This window comes from Priapulus caudatus, unplaced genomic scaffold (assembly GCF_000485595.1).
Source record: "Priapulus caudatus unplaced genomic scaffold, Priapulus_caudatus-5.0.1 Scaffold155, whole genome shotgun sequence".
NCBI lineage: Eukaryota > Metazoa > Priapulida > Priapulimorpha > Priapulimorphida > Priapulidae > Priapulus > Priapulus caudatus.
Window position 1 is genome coordinate 235151 of NW_014577216.1, and position 15006 is coordinate 250156.

General features: G+C 42.2%; 1 protein-coding gene across 1 annotated transcript in view; it reads left to right on the forward strand.

Annotated features, from left to right (window-relative positions):
* LOC106806332 (AMMECR1-like protein) overlaps positions 1-5194 on the forward strand; it is a 5393-nt gene extending 199 nt beyond the window's left edge. Inside the window, exons 2-4 of the mRNA XM_014808239.1 lie at positions 842-956; positions 2788-2878; positions 3536-5194. Of these exons, the coding sequence (XP_014663725.1) occupies positions 842-956; positions 2788-2878; positions 3536-3711 (382 nt within the window). The 3' untranslated portion in view covers positions 3712-5194. The remainder of the gene's footprint in view (positions 1-841; positions 957-2787; positions 2879-3535) is intronic.
* Positions 5195-15006: the final 9812 nt, after the last annotated feature.

The window sequence follows — 15006 nt, forward strand, 5'->3', positions numbered from 1 at the left end:
GAGTCGGCTCGCAAGCGCGCTTATGTCGACATCAATTTTACGGCAACTAGTCGCTGCCGGTCGCTTCCAGTTGCTCGAAATGCAGTTGCTTCCAGTCGAGTCGGCTCACAAGCCCGACATAAGCGTGCCTTAAGTGTATAAGCACGCAAACATTTCATGCAAATTGTGTGCTGTGTAGTGGGGTTTACATTGTTATAAACTTGCAAATGTTAAAAGCTTAATTAAAATAAAAACCTAATAATCAGTATAATAAGGTTTATTATAAAGTTCCCCTTCTAGTTAGATCAAATAAGATCACACATGTATATATGTGGAAAGCATATATATGGTTCCTGTGATTATTCTCCACAAGTTGTATTCAGTTTTTTTGTCAGTTCTTCATTGTGAGGAGATTTTATTATCAGGCTCTTTTTTCACGAACATATTTATACAATGTATACAATTCCCCACAAATCCTCACAATCTGTACACTATGGCAGTGGTTCTTAACCTTTTTTGAGTAATGGACCCCTTTGAGAATCTGGTGAAAGCTACAGACCCCTCCCTAGAAAAATGCACATAAGCACATAAACACACAATTTTGCATACAATGTGGTTCACGGACCCCCTGAAGCCCATCCACGGACCCTCAAAGGGGTCCATTGACCACAAGTTAAGAACCGCTGTTCTATGCACTTGTATAAACAGGTTCATGCTTCTATATATACTAACGTGCAGTCCAAGTGCACTGCTTATTTTAAGGGCCTACATTAAGCTTCTTGCTGAATCGATGCTAGGTTTCTCTTCCTGTTGTGCATTAATAACTTGTCATTTGATTAAATTTCACATTTTCCTTTTTCAGTGCACTCAAAGATAGTCGGTTCAGTCCGGTCAACAAGGAGGAACTACCCAAACTTCAAGTATCCGTGTCCGTTTTAGTAAATTTTGAAGAAGCCAGGGACTACCTAGATTGGGATGTAAGTCTTGATGGTTCTTCACAGGTTTCGTGCATATATATATATATACAGTGCACGAAATTAATGCTATATTGCCGGCGGCTGCCGGTTCAACCCCTTAAACTGCCTTCAACCCCCCATATAATCAGTCCACTTGGCCTATTCAAAAATTTTGCCTATGTTGCCTTTATATCAACAATATTTACCAATTTCCTGAGTAGCTTTTACTTAGTGACTACTATTATGGTCATACTAACTACTAAGTAAATCATGGTCCAGCAATTCTTGTCAAACAAGTAGAAGTCAACAGATAGCAATGAAATACTGAAATACTATGCGTATGCCTTATAAGCACAAAGCTAATACTTTTATTAATAATAGAATAAATTGAACAAAATTAAGGGCCTGTTCAAACTTGTAAGGGCTTGTTCAATTCGTCTAAGGGCCTGTTTAAAATTTTGGGTGGGCATGTTCACATTTTGGATAATTTCATACCCTGATATATTTCAATTATTGATATGTCTATCCAGCATCTCGGCATGCGTGCGATTAGAATGTGACGCTAGGACCATCGGTGGCAGTAGCTTATAGGTGATGAAAAGGTCTAGATTTAGTCTCGCAGACAGCTGAGCACCCTGTGCTTGCTTGGCAGTGACAACTGTGTCCGACAGACAGAATAGGTTCGGCGTGGATTTCAAGAGCCGTAGCTCATACTTCACGCACACACGTGTTGTGCACACATATGCTGTACATATAAGGGCAGGAAGTTTTAGCTTCAACGTATAATAACACAAAATGCATAGAATCAGCTCAGAAAAGTATTCCAATGTTTTTAAGCTATACCAATAATTAAATAGAAAGACTAGTGTGGAAATAGGTGTCATAATTTTTGTATTATATTATCGCCACGCGTGTTTGAAGTGTTTGTTTGCAACATGAAGATGATGAATTTAAATTTTCAATTAATTTGTCATTTGGTGTGGCTTCCGAAACTCATGTAAGAGTAGCATACATGTGTTATTCATCAAAGTAGTTTAGATCCGGAATGAATGATCCAACAGTGTTATTCCCCCGTCCATTTTCCACCCCTATGGTTTATTCCTTTCTTGTGTTTTCTGATCCAAAATGCTACGGAGGCCTGCTCCTTCTGTTAGGGAATACTGTATTGTGTACAGCTTAGTGTTGTATAGCCTGCAGGTTCAATTATTTAGTGCGCAGAACAGATGAAGAAAAGGATTCGTCCATTAGGACCTTGAAAGAGGGAAGGACATACACATAGTTGGATAGATCATGCATATAGACAGTGAGAGAGAGAGAGAGAGAGAGAGAGAGAGAGAGAGAGAGAGAGAGGGGTAAGAGCGAACAGAAGCAGGCAAGCCAATGAGCAGGCAACGTGTATGTGCGTACGTGTGTGCGTGCATGCGAAAGTGTGTGGGAGAGACAAGGAGAGAGAGAGAGAGAGAGAGAGAGAGAGAGAGAAGGGTAAGAGCGAACAGAAGCAGGCAAGCCATGAGCAGCACCGTGTATGAGCGTACATGTGTGGACAGAGAGAAGGGCAAAGTCGCTATGCGGACAATGTGGAAAGAGACAAGGAAGAGAGAAGAGCAGAAGAAGCAAGGAAGAGAAGGACAGGGATGAGAGAGAGAGAGAGAGAGAGCGCGAGAGAGAGAGAGAGATAGAAACAGAGAGCGACAGGGAAAGCAATAGTGAAAGGACGAGAGTGATGAAATGCTAGATTAATAATATCATGATAAAGTAATCCATACAATTACAATTTATCCTCGCAGAATTGATGGACATCTCATCTTGGACATGATTTGTGTGCTGTCAATAACGTACTGCGATATTGCAGATTGGCAAGCATGGAATTCGAATAGAGTTCAGCAATGAGAAGGGCCACAAACGAACGGCAACCTATCTTCCAGAGGTAGCTCCCGAACAAGGTATGCCACATTGCTGCTGCGCTTAACTTTTACTAACGATTTAAGTAACGAATACTTAAAAACGTTTTGGGGCCCATTATGAGAAACAAAATTAGTCTTAACACTTATCTTAACATTAACTTTCTATCGTAGACCATTGACAGAAACACGGTATAGTTTCTCGTTTGCTATGTTTAGAGCCCTGTTCTACGAGAAAAAGTTAAGACTAATGTTAGGACAACTTTTGATTAAGACTTAAGAACCCCTGGTTCTTGTAAGGCCAGAGTGCATCCTATACAACTTATGCATTCGATTACTTGACAACATTACTGATTATTTTATTATTATATACTATGATTAACATATATTGAAAACACTGTACATTAGTACAGCATGCGACAGTTAATTTTGAGGAACACGTATCTGTCCCGCCCTGACTTCATGAATCGCTAGTAATTTGCATGTCAAGTAGCCATCATAATTACGCGCCAAAGTATAATTACATTACACTGTTTTTGTGTTGCTGGTCTCTCTATATGTAATATCAAGAGTTAATAAAGACAAATTTGTCTTTATTAACTCCTGGTAATATCCATGAAGAAGCTTTTCGCATTCAAGTATGGCGTCAGTTCGATAATGATTTTGATGCCGACATGGCATTGATGCGTTGCGATGCAGGTTGGGATAAGATCCAGACGATCGACTCCCTTCTGCGGAAAGGCGGATTCAAGGGCGTGATCACGAACGAGGTGAGAAAGTCGATCCGGCTGACCAGGTACCAAAGCGAGAAAATCATCCTGTCTTACTCGGACTACCTGCATAGAAACAGCTACGTGCGTAACGGACGCATCTGATATACGTGTACAGTCACACAGGAGGTCCTCCCACTCGTAGCACTCGTTACTGTTAGCCTGGGTCTCATGTGTGGTGTCTACTGGCTGAACTGGGCATTGGTCGCCAGCTGATGATGACGGTGCCCCGCAGCCAGTGACAGACATTAGGAAATTGAATTTTTTATACGTATTAGCTCGCGTTGTCGACAGCTGTGTGTCGGCGGTAGTGATTGCAGGTAGGATGATGCACTCGTACGTGCGTGATGCTCTGGTGTGTTCTATCGCTAATTCTGGGGGTTATGTGAAACTGGATGTCACACGCAGCTATTCTTCAAGGCTTTTCTCGATTCCTAATTCGGCGTGAGTGTCAGCACTGTAGTGGTGGTGCTATTAGCACAGAGTTGATACGGGTTTTTGCTTCAAGGTGTACTACTGTATCAACGAATCCTTCGAATTTGAATGTAAAGGTATGAGGTTAGCTGCAAGCTTTCTAATGTCAAAATTGATACGAGATAACAGTTTATGAAGAGTAGGCAGTGAATTCGCAACAGAATGAGAAGAGAGCTTAATGAAGTGACTGGAAGCCATTGCCTAATAGCTATCAGGAAAAACTTTGCACGTTAAGAACTGTGGCTCAATCTAAAAACAAAACAAATGTAGTGTCGACTTTCTCTATAGGCAGTTATATAGCAAATCATCAACAAACATAGAGAGGTAAATTCTCTGTCTAATGCTATTGGCTTGTATTGAGACTATTCTTCAAAGCAGGTTTTGAGTGTTCTAACCCAATATGCAAAACAGTAATTTCTTAATCGTGTTGCGAGAGGGGGTGGGTTGCCACCTGCAATCACTATAATCTGACGCACTACTGTCCACACAGACTGTTACATCATAACTACTAACTGAGCTGCAGTTTACACTTAGAAGTTCCATACTATTCTATGATAGCATGGCAGTTGTGCTCAGTTACTGATGGTTGGTCAATTGCAGCCTACATAATATCATAATCATATGTACTAGTATACATAAGTTGATGATAATATCAAGAGTTTGTGATTACATAGTTATTTGATTACGTAGTTATGAGCTCTTGATAATATGCTATTTATATGAAATAACGTATTTAAATAGTATATTATGTGTGAGTGTTCATGCAGTGATTGAAAAGCAGTGACTTAGCACTGCTGTTACCTTATCATGCGTATAATAGGCTATTATTATGCGAAACTTGCTCTGTCAATAATTATCAGTTTTGGTATGAATAATTGGTAACGTGAATATTTCTTTAAGTAAATTGTAGAGGAAACAAACAGACACCTCAAGGGAAAACATTTTCAAAGGCAGTTCTGCAGCCAGTTAGTGGTTAAGTGGTGTGTATGTTTAGCGTAGTATTGATCGTAGCGTAAAGTTATGGGATTTTGTCTCTAGAAAATCTACTATTTGTGTATGTTCTCTGTTGTCATTTTATAAAATCTTGCAAACCTTGGGTAGTTTGCAAGAAATTGTTTTCCGAATGTTATGGAACCATGGATCTGCCTCACAAATCGTAAATTTCGGTGACAGTGGTACAACTGCACATTGCTAAAGTCATAATATAGTTGAAATGCAATGAGTCGACTTTAGATTTAAAGTCGCGTTATCTGAAATGAAAAAAACCAAATCGACTATGGATTATATCAAGAGTAGATAATAACACATGTGTTATTATCTACTCTTGATTATATGTAATATCTCCCATGGAGAGGGTGCCTAACAATTTGATCAGTGCATTTTTGCCTTTTTAGATAAAAAACAGCGCAATTTTAATCTGTTCTCATCAACTATGCAACTTTAGTGGTGTGCATTCTGTTTGTGCATGGCAGATCCATGCAATATCACCACATGGTTCCATAAATTTGCAACAAGCGTTCTTCCGTGAAACCCTGGATTTACTCTATTGTGCAATAGTCTTAGAGTTGACTGTACCTTTCGCTTGCGTTCGTTTGACATGCCTGTGTATGACGTTTGTCGCACTCAGCCATAGTGATAGATAATCTATCATGCTACTGCGGCTGTAGGTCATCACAAATAATCTTGATAGGTGGCTCATTCGTGTTGCCGATTGATTTCACTTATGCTGGCACTTCCTACAGTTAGTCGTTGTATTTTACCTTTATAGTTAATATTTGACTTGCAGTTGGAGCTAGAATCTACAATAACGTTTAAAATTTATCAAAATCAAAATTTTTAACAATTAATCGAAGTGGGAAATTAAGCTGATTTCCTTTTTTCGAATCAATGGAAATGTAGTTCTATGCGATTGCGATCTCTAAGGTCGGTATTGTACGCGTGCGCGAGTCCAGGTTTCATGGTTTTCCGCTTGTAAACACCACGTCTTTCATGCAGTTCAGAGTAAGACCATGCATGGAAAAACAACGTAGGAAATGATGAGGAATGGTGGAGGTTTACATACGAAGCCTCAATCCGCGGTATTCAGTCCTTCGCAAAAAAAACAGCTGGCGAGTCTAGTCGGTGAACAAAGTAATACGAATAACTCGTTTACACTTGTGGGAAAAAAAACTACTGTGTAAATACGTTCAGGTTCTGCTGCAATGCGTCACAACTAGGTCGACCTGTGGACATGGCATTTTATGATCAATGCCCATCTAAGCGTACACTGTAACCTGTTGTCGAAAAAGCCCATGTGCCTCTCTGGTGTCTACAGTACGCCTTCTCTAATTCACTGTGGATATAGACATAGCTGTTGTCATAAAAATCTATACTACACTTGCGTGTAATAATTGGCCAGGTGGGATATACTCAATATCAACTAGACTTGCTCATTGCTGTTCTAAGTTGCTGAAGAACATGGGGATTACCGCAGAGAAAGAGAGGGAGAGAGAGAGAGCTGGCGCGAATTCGAATAAGTGGGTGTAGGTAGTACCGCGATATAAAGGCATCACACTATGCATTTATGAGCTAACTACACTGGGTGGGTGAGTCGCCGTGGTCAGGTTGCATCACAGGCACTTGGAGCGTTTCAATAAAATATAATGCTAAATAAATACGCAATCTATCTACTACCAAAGTCTTAATGTTTCTCTACTCTCTTTCACCTATTATTGCCGACAATTTGCTGTAAATGCCGTCCAAATGCTCATCTGCAACACACTGTCACACGCTGGCCGCCGCACGCTAGCTGCTGCACACTGACACATAAATATATAGTCACTATATAGACACTATAATAATATTTATGTGTCAGTGTGCAGCAGCTAGCGTGCGCTGTACTTGTGCGTTGCAGATGAGCATTTGACCGGCATTTACAGGTGATTATAGGCGAAATAGAGTAGAGAAACATTAAGACTTTGGTAGTAAATACATTTCGTGTTTATTTGCCATTTTTATTTTTTATTGAGACGTTCCAAGTGCCTGTGGGTTGCATCACGCGGTTACGTAGAACATTGAAGGTGTTGACTGTCGAATTGATGTACAAGTGATGTAGGACTCTACTGTACAGTGTAGTGCCAGCATAAAATAAGTGCTGACCGATGTCAAACCAACTCTTACAAAAACATGAGTGCGCCATCTTACTTAGTCTATATAGCCTATAACTGCACCGTATCTGGTACATTCCCCATTTATAAGCCCTCTCTTTGACCAGGAACTTGCATCAGCTAGGTTTATCGGTCATCGAAGAAATTCATTCGGTACGTAATATTTGTATCAGATTTCTACGCCTATGTTAACGTGATTGCGCACGCAAACAGATGATGGCGGGTAGCATGATGTAGCGTTTACTGGCTCCCTCTGTGTGTGTGTGTTGCCCTGTAAACCTCACGGGCCCAGCCGGGCAAGGCATACATCGAGAGGCCGTGTGTGTGTGAATGCTGGCATGCTTAGATGGTGGAATGCTGGTATGCTGCGATGTTCACTTTGTGAAGGGCAGTACGACGTTAGATGTCCTTGCTGTACGTAGTGTTAAGAATCACCACCAGGGGGCATCGTTGTAGCTTATCACGGTCGTGATTTTATATAGATGATCTGCAGCGATCATCTGATGGTGGTGATGATGGGGACGATGGGGACGATGACGATGACGATGACGACGACGACGATGATAGTGGTGATGGTGATGATGGTAGTGATGATGATGATGAGGATGACATTGATTTTGATGATGAAGACGAAAGTATGATAGTGTTGATGGGGATCATAGTGACCAGTTGAACGAACATAGATCATCAATCTGTGTGCTAGTAAAGAAAAAGAAAAGCAAGAATATCATTGAGTAAGGAAAGCATGTCAGGAACATAAGGCAGGAATGGCATTCCTTCATTTTTGCAGTGGTTCGCTCATGGTTAACAGACGGTGTCGATTTTCCAAAAAAAGGACAACTATTCACTTCTTACGGACGAAATTACGTCATGTTGCCCTAAAGTTGGTCATTGTCTAGTGTTCAAAAAAACCAGTTTGCTCTTCTTTCCATCGAAATCCGGTCGTTTTACCGTGCAGCCCCTCACTACTGCGGAGGGAGGGCTACGCGAGTAGATCTATCTGTGCAGTTGCACAATTGCAATATTAGCACCCGGTCGAATTTGGGTCTCACACGTACATCAGGGCCGTACGATACAATTTGCGTTGAAAGCATTGGAGAGGAAAGGCCTTCCTTGTACGGCAGCACTATTATGAATTAATTAGTGCACAAGTAATTGGTCTAATTGGGAGCACATACGTTGCGTCACCCCTGGCCCCATGTGTGTTGAGGGTAACCTTCTGGCTGTAGGAGATTGTCCTTGTATGGTCACAGGTGCTATAATAGTTCGTTTTTTAATCGATGACTCACTCATCGTCACTGCAGTATCAGGCGAATTTTCTCACGTAGGAGCAACTAACTTAACAGTGAAGCGGGAAAGACCAGCTAGTTGACAGTACATTGTCCAGTAGCACATGGGATCAGGTTGTCCGTCAGACGTGGGTATAACACATAGAAGTAGAATAGAGGTACTATATCTGTATCCTCTATTCTATATCCTGTATATTCTCTATTCTATTCTATATCCTGTATATTCTCTATTCTATTCTATATTCTCTATTCTATTCTATTCTATATTCTATATTCTATTCTATTGAGTATTCTATATTCTATTCTATATCTCTATCCTCTATTCTACTTCTATGGTATAACACCGCCAATGTGGTAACAGTGATGTCGTGTGCTGCCACCTGTAGGTGGCATTGATCAGCACACATTGCGACCCACCAAAAACCTGCCTTAATACTGTGATAACAAGACATCCGTATGATAGATATCCTGTTCATACCCTGGATAGACGTTGTATTTGCTATATGAAACGGTAGCATCAAGTGACATTAGTGATTTAGTTCATGAGCATATTGGAAATGTTTTTCAAAGTATTTGAATATTACATTATGGTGTTGGTTGTGTAGTGGGTAGTGTACCGCGTGTATGTAAGGTTAATTATATTATATAATGTGAGCACAAACACAAGACTGGTCTACATATATACAAAAATATATACAAGACTTCTCAAGACAACTCTATGGAACTTTCACAAATAATAGTTTACAAATTTATAGGCTTACCATGGATCTTTGGTAAACAATTATTGGACAGTTGCACTTATTTAGATACACGTGTTGATATGCCTTATTTCCTGTGCTCTTACTATAATGCATACAGGTACGTAGTAGCAGAACCTAGTTTGCTTGTAATTTGATAGAATAATGAGTAAAGCATAGTAAACTATACGTAGATAGGCAAGGATATCATTGTAATACTTATCTTCAGCATTGTACCGTACTTTAACTGTCTGTCATGTTGTTTTTTCTGCTGAGACAAGACTGTGTATTGTAGCGTAAGAGTAGGAGTTGGAGGATCCACTAAAGCGCTAATAGATTAAGGATGGACATGTGTGTGGCCACGTGGTTGCTGGATATGTGTGCGTGTTTCACACTACGATGTTAGCACGTTGCATCTTCATTGCGAGAAGCTGCACTTGACGTCGCAACCACCAGACGACAAGCCTGAGCCCTGTAGCAATATCATGCCGACCGGTAGATTGCACGTGCTGATATCTAGTGGTAGTTAAGATCGGTGTTATCAAGTTAGCACTTATGTAATTATATTCGATGAAGCGCATCAGTTTTCTTTCTGCTAAGTTCGCATCGAGGGCCATGCGAGCGTTGATGGTCTGTGGTGCCACCATCATTTTCGCAAGAGGTTTTACAGTAGGTGTATGATGTAGCCTCTATACTGAGGTCAGTTTCGCGAATGCACATCGTATCGTTTTAAACTTTATCTGAGGTAGAATGTGTGCATCGTGTACGTGCATCGTATAGTTGGCTCGTGATGTCGCCCAGGATGTTGTATGTCACCAGCGGGCTCGTCCTTGCAGCAGTAATGCTAGATGTGAAGTGACTAATTGTGCAAGGAACGGCCGTAAATTAACGACTCGAGGTTTATCATATCTGTCTCTAGACTCATTCCAAAAGTCCCTGGCTGCTGTCCTGGCAAAAGTCCCTGGCTGCTGTTGAGTTTGAGCGAGATACGGATGTCAAAGGGCCGTCTACAATTCTTGATGTATAAATGTCGGTGTAACTGATGCAGCGATGTTCAAGAGTAGACCTTTACATTGGCTTTTAATTCTTGGGGTAAATACGGTAAATTTTTACGGGAATGCATCAAAGTTTCTTCCTGTGGTCATTGTAGTTGTTTAACCCGAAACACACTATACGATGTACCTTCCAAATATCTTTAACGAACCTAATTTTACTCCCCTTGTTGAGGTACCAACGACGGCAAGATTGTCTTGTCGCTTTAAAAGCCAGTAAACGAGCAAACACTAGACTTCTCATCCTAAATAAATAATTGGCAATGAAAATGAACCAGCGCTGTCTCGCGAGTCCAAAGCTCCAGCAATCGAGATTCCAATTTCGAGATCGAATCCAGATCTGAGTAATCGCAATCTATGGAGGTTTTACTTTACTGCTGGTAACTGTTCTTGTCCCTGACTGGTCGTTGAACGTCAGTTTGTGGGTTGGGGTGAGGAAAGTCTTCGTTTATTGAAACAAATATCGTAAAGCGTGGCTGGGTTTTAATTAATTATTCACCATTTTATCGTCACGGACGTATAGCAAAAATAGAGTTTCCAAAAGCACTGCGCAATGTTTGGTTCCAATGACCGACTGAGTTTTGACGTGGCTCTAACGAGATTGACTTGGCTTTAACGAGATTGACTTGTGTGTAACGGAGAGAGATATCTGATCCACTCTACGTGACGTCATTGCAAAGTGCAGTAACCTGATAGACGTGTGCAACGCGAGACTCCAGCTTCACTCCTCTCTAAATCTCGCCAACCTCATAAACAACACTCCACGCGACCTCTTCGTCATGCGCTCATTGGCGCACCAGCGGCTCTATTAAGATGGGTTCACACTACCGACTTAATGTGGACGAATTTGCGAGTTGGACCAACTTCACAACTATACAACCGACAATCGGCAGTGTAAACACGAAAGTTGTGCGACCAACCGATCGATAGCAACTAGTTGGGAGATTAGAACATGTTCTATTTTCGCCAACTCGGAGTCGGACCAATTGGCGAGTTGGACCAATTTCGCAATTCGGCAACTCCGAGTTGGTGAAAATGGAACATGTTCTAATCTCCCAACTAGCTGCTATCGATCGGTTGGTATCGAAACTTTTGCGTTTACACTGCCGATTATCGGTTGTATAGTTGTGAAGTTGGTCCAACTCGCAAATTCGCCAACATGAAGTTGGTAGTGTAAACCCAGCTTTAGACGGGAAAACGTAGCCCAGTACGTAGCGCGGGGGGGGGGGCCTCACCGGTTCACCTTTGCGGTGCTCAGTTACGTTGTCGTGCGTATTTATTTACGCAACTTCCGCAGACGTAGCGATTTTACAGCAATTTCTACAGCGATTCTAGAATCGCTGTCAAGTTGCATGAAAAAATCGCGCGTCTGCCATAGGTTTCAGACAGGAGAACGTAACCCAGTAGCACACAGTGCTTCGCCGTTGCCTTGTAGGGTTACGATATCGTTTATCCGCGCGATTCAAAGCTCCACAGTCTAATGTCAAAGAACAGAATAATTTCACCAGCAAAAGAACAGCTGCGGGCGTGCTGAGAAGATGCTGTAATAAATAGGATGCGCTGTGTGTACAGAGCTGTAGTCCCGTCTCCGATCGATGTTTGTCAGTGTTGAGTCGTTGCCTTGGCGCGGTGTAACTCTAGCTAGCTAGATGTGTGCAGTATTTATGGTGCCGGGGGATAGAATAAGGATCAAGAGCTAATAATACCTATTATTAGTAGCATTATATAGTAGTATAGGTATTATTAGCTCCTGTAAGGATATATAGGCATGTAGTAAACGAATGGTGACCAGTTGTCGCGCGTACTCTCGTTCCGTGGTACCGTGAGACACTGGGAGGGTAGGTAGTAGTGGTATGTCGGTTCCAGTTTCGCGTGGATGTGTGCATCATCAGAGCTGTCTGAAAGGAAGTGAATAGTTTGGCCACGTTATACTTGCAAATGGACGGTCGCCAGTTGTCCCATTATTCGCGGTGTATTTGGTCGCTCAGTGTAGCGTACCATCCTCATATACATGCTGGCCGTGATATTGTATGCGTGGCGAGCTGCTGCTGATGTAGCTCTAGAACTATAGCTCTAGAGCAGTGTCTCTTAACCTTCATTGAGTCATGGACCCCTTTGAGAATCTGGTGAAAGCTACGGACACCTCCCCAGAAAATGCACATAAGTACATAAACACGAATTTTTATGCGCCTGGTTCACGGACTCCCTGAAGCCCATCCAAGGACCCCAAAGGGGTCCATGGACCACAGGTTAAGAACCCATGCTCTAGAGCTACTGCTGATGATGATACGGAGCGAATGGAACTGGTTGCCCATGCGGTGTGCAATATACGAAGTTTGTTTACAATTAGGAAGTTTATACTTGTTTGCTTAGCCCGTTTATTACTTCAGATATGTATACGTTCGTTGTTGGTTGTTTTTTTGTGTAATATGACCGTTTTATCGCTGGGGAAAAAAACGAGATATGTGAATTACTTCTGTTGTGTGAGTGAGCTAACGTTGTGACGGTATACGCCATGCGACGTGGCGCCCTCTATCGACTCCCTATGCTGTGACGTTTATGTCACATTCTCTATATCCTGGCGTTCATGCGTATGTTCCGTCATTCATCCGCATGTTCCGTCATTCGGGGATCTGCATGCAGTTTACGTTCATTATAGGGTATCCTAGCTGTACCGGGGGTCTCTCGGAATAGCTAGGCTCAGCTTTCATCGTGTGTTCGTCACGCGTGTCCGTACAACTGCACTCGCGAATTGTATTTTTAGAACGAGAAACGCAAATGGCACGTTTGTGGCGGTGCGGTTTCTTATTCGCGACTGTCTGTATGTATGTATGTGTGTGGGCTACATTCATTGTGGGGCTTTTTACACGTAACCATTTTTTTGGTTTACCCTTATATTTTATAGAAAATTTTATAATTGTTACAGTCTGTTCCTATCAAGCAACAGCGAGCGGTGTTGATGACGTCAAGCATGTTAGCGTGTTTTGCGGGGAGATTCCGTCGTGTTTTTCGTTTACTGCTTTCGATTTCCTCTTCTCATTGCATTCTCGCAACATCAACATAAATACTACTGAACAATGTTAAGTGCGTGCGTGCGTGTGTGTGCGTGTATGTGTGTGTGTATGTAACGAAATAAGTGGCAGGACCTATGTGTGACTGTACAATCCGTAGTGATATCGACAGTAGCGTGTATTATTAGTTGTGTACAGTGTCTGCGCGTGCGCGTGCGTGTACGGTGGCGAATGCATAAACAGCCAACCGTATATGCTGAATGTATATTATGTAGTACCGCAGATTTCTCTCTTCGCGAGTCGGTTTTCCACCACCAGCCAAGCATTTTCACCCTTGTCTAATGTCTCGTTCATATACGCGGACGCGTAACGACAGCGTCTTGGCGACTGTTCTTTTATAATGCGGCGCGCAGTGAGTGACTCGGTGCTGTCGCCGCCATTATGATACGGGCCGAGGTGGGCCACTGAGCTCCACTTGCGTTCGTACATTCCTGGGTTTCCTCTCTGTGTTTTATTTATTCATAAATAAAGGACTCTTATAAAAATATAATGAATGCCGTTACGTCTTGTCATTATTGTGGCGTATTTTTGCACGTGTGGTTTGCATTGTGTGTGTAATTTACCGTCCGCTTCTATTATGCGCACAATATTATGCCCCATTTATACTGCGCACGACTTTAGCCCGTTTCTGAAGCGGGATAACTTTAGCTCGGGATAAGTCGTTTTAAAAAAATAATAATATAATTCAATAAATAAATTAAAGAAAAATTACTGCTGAACGCGGGATAATTTAGCACGGGATAAGTCCCGTTTTATACTGACCGCACAGGACTTAGCCTCGCTCTGAAGCGGATAACTTTAGCTCGGATAAGTCGTTTTATACTGGGGTGCGTTTCTCAGAGCCACCCGAGTGTGTGTCGAGACAGCCGGCGTAATTGTCATGGTAACTCCACCGTGCACAAACACTTGAAGTTCACGTCACGTCAAGCATACGCAGTTCGAATTAGTTTCCGCGCGCGAAAATTCAAACCATTCGATACCGGTAGGCTAGAATGCTACATGCTTCTCGTAATATTATCTCGATGCTGCGTCTAATTGGATATCGTTGAGCAATGGTAGTCTATGGAAAATTATGTTGATTTTGGGCGGGCTACCAAGCAAGTTGGACCATTGTCCTGGCAATTGCTGCTAGCTAAATGGAGCGACTTCTCACCAAAGGGAATTTGCGGGAGGAGAAGAGCCGCCGTTATTCCTACTCCGCCCGACTTCGGGGGGACGCTACACCGTTTTACGTTAGACAGAGAGCGATGATCGGTCGTCACATTTTTCTGGCGTCAATTGCTATGGGCGTCTGGCGGATAAGCGGATAGGCAGGCTTGATAGACGGCATGGACAATTGTTTTGGGAGCAAATTGTACTGAATTTTAGTGAAGAAGAATGGAGACAACATTTCAGAATGAGAAGGGCGACGTTTGAATATATCGCAAAGTCCAGCATTCTGTCCACGCTGAACTATGTCGGCTCTTAAGTATGTAGCTAATGTCTTCTGGTTCTAATCACTGGCCGTCGCTGGACATTTGCATGAGTAATGTGCCAAATGGCCCATGTCTCCATCTCAAAGCTAAAACACAGTACTACATAGGGTGTTGCAAAGGTTGCTCACCCTGTCTGTTCACAACGAAATAACACGT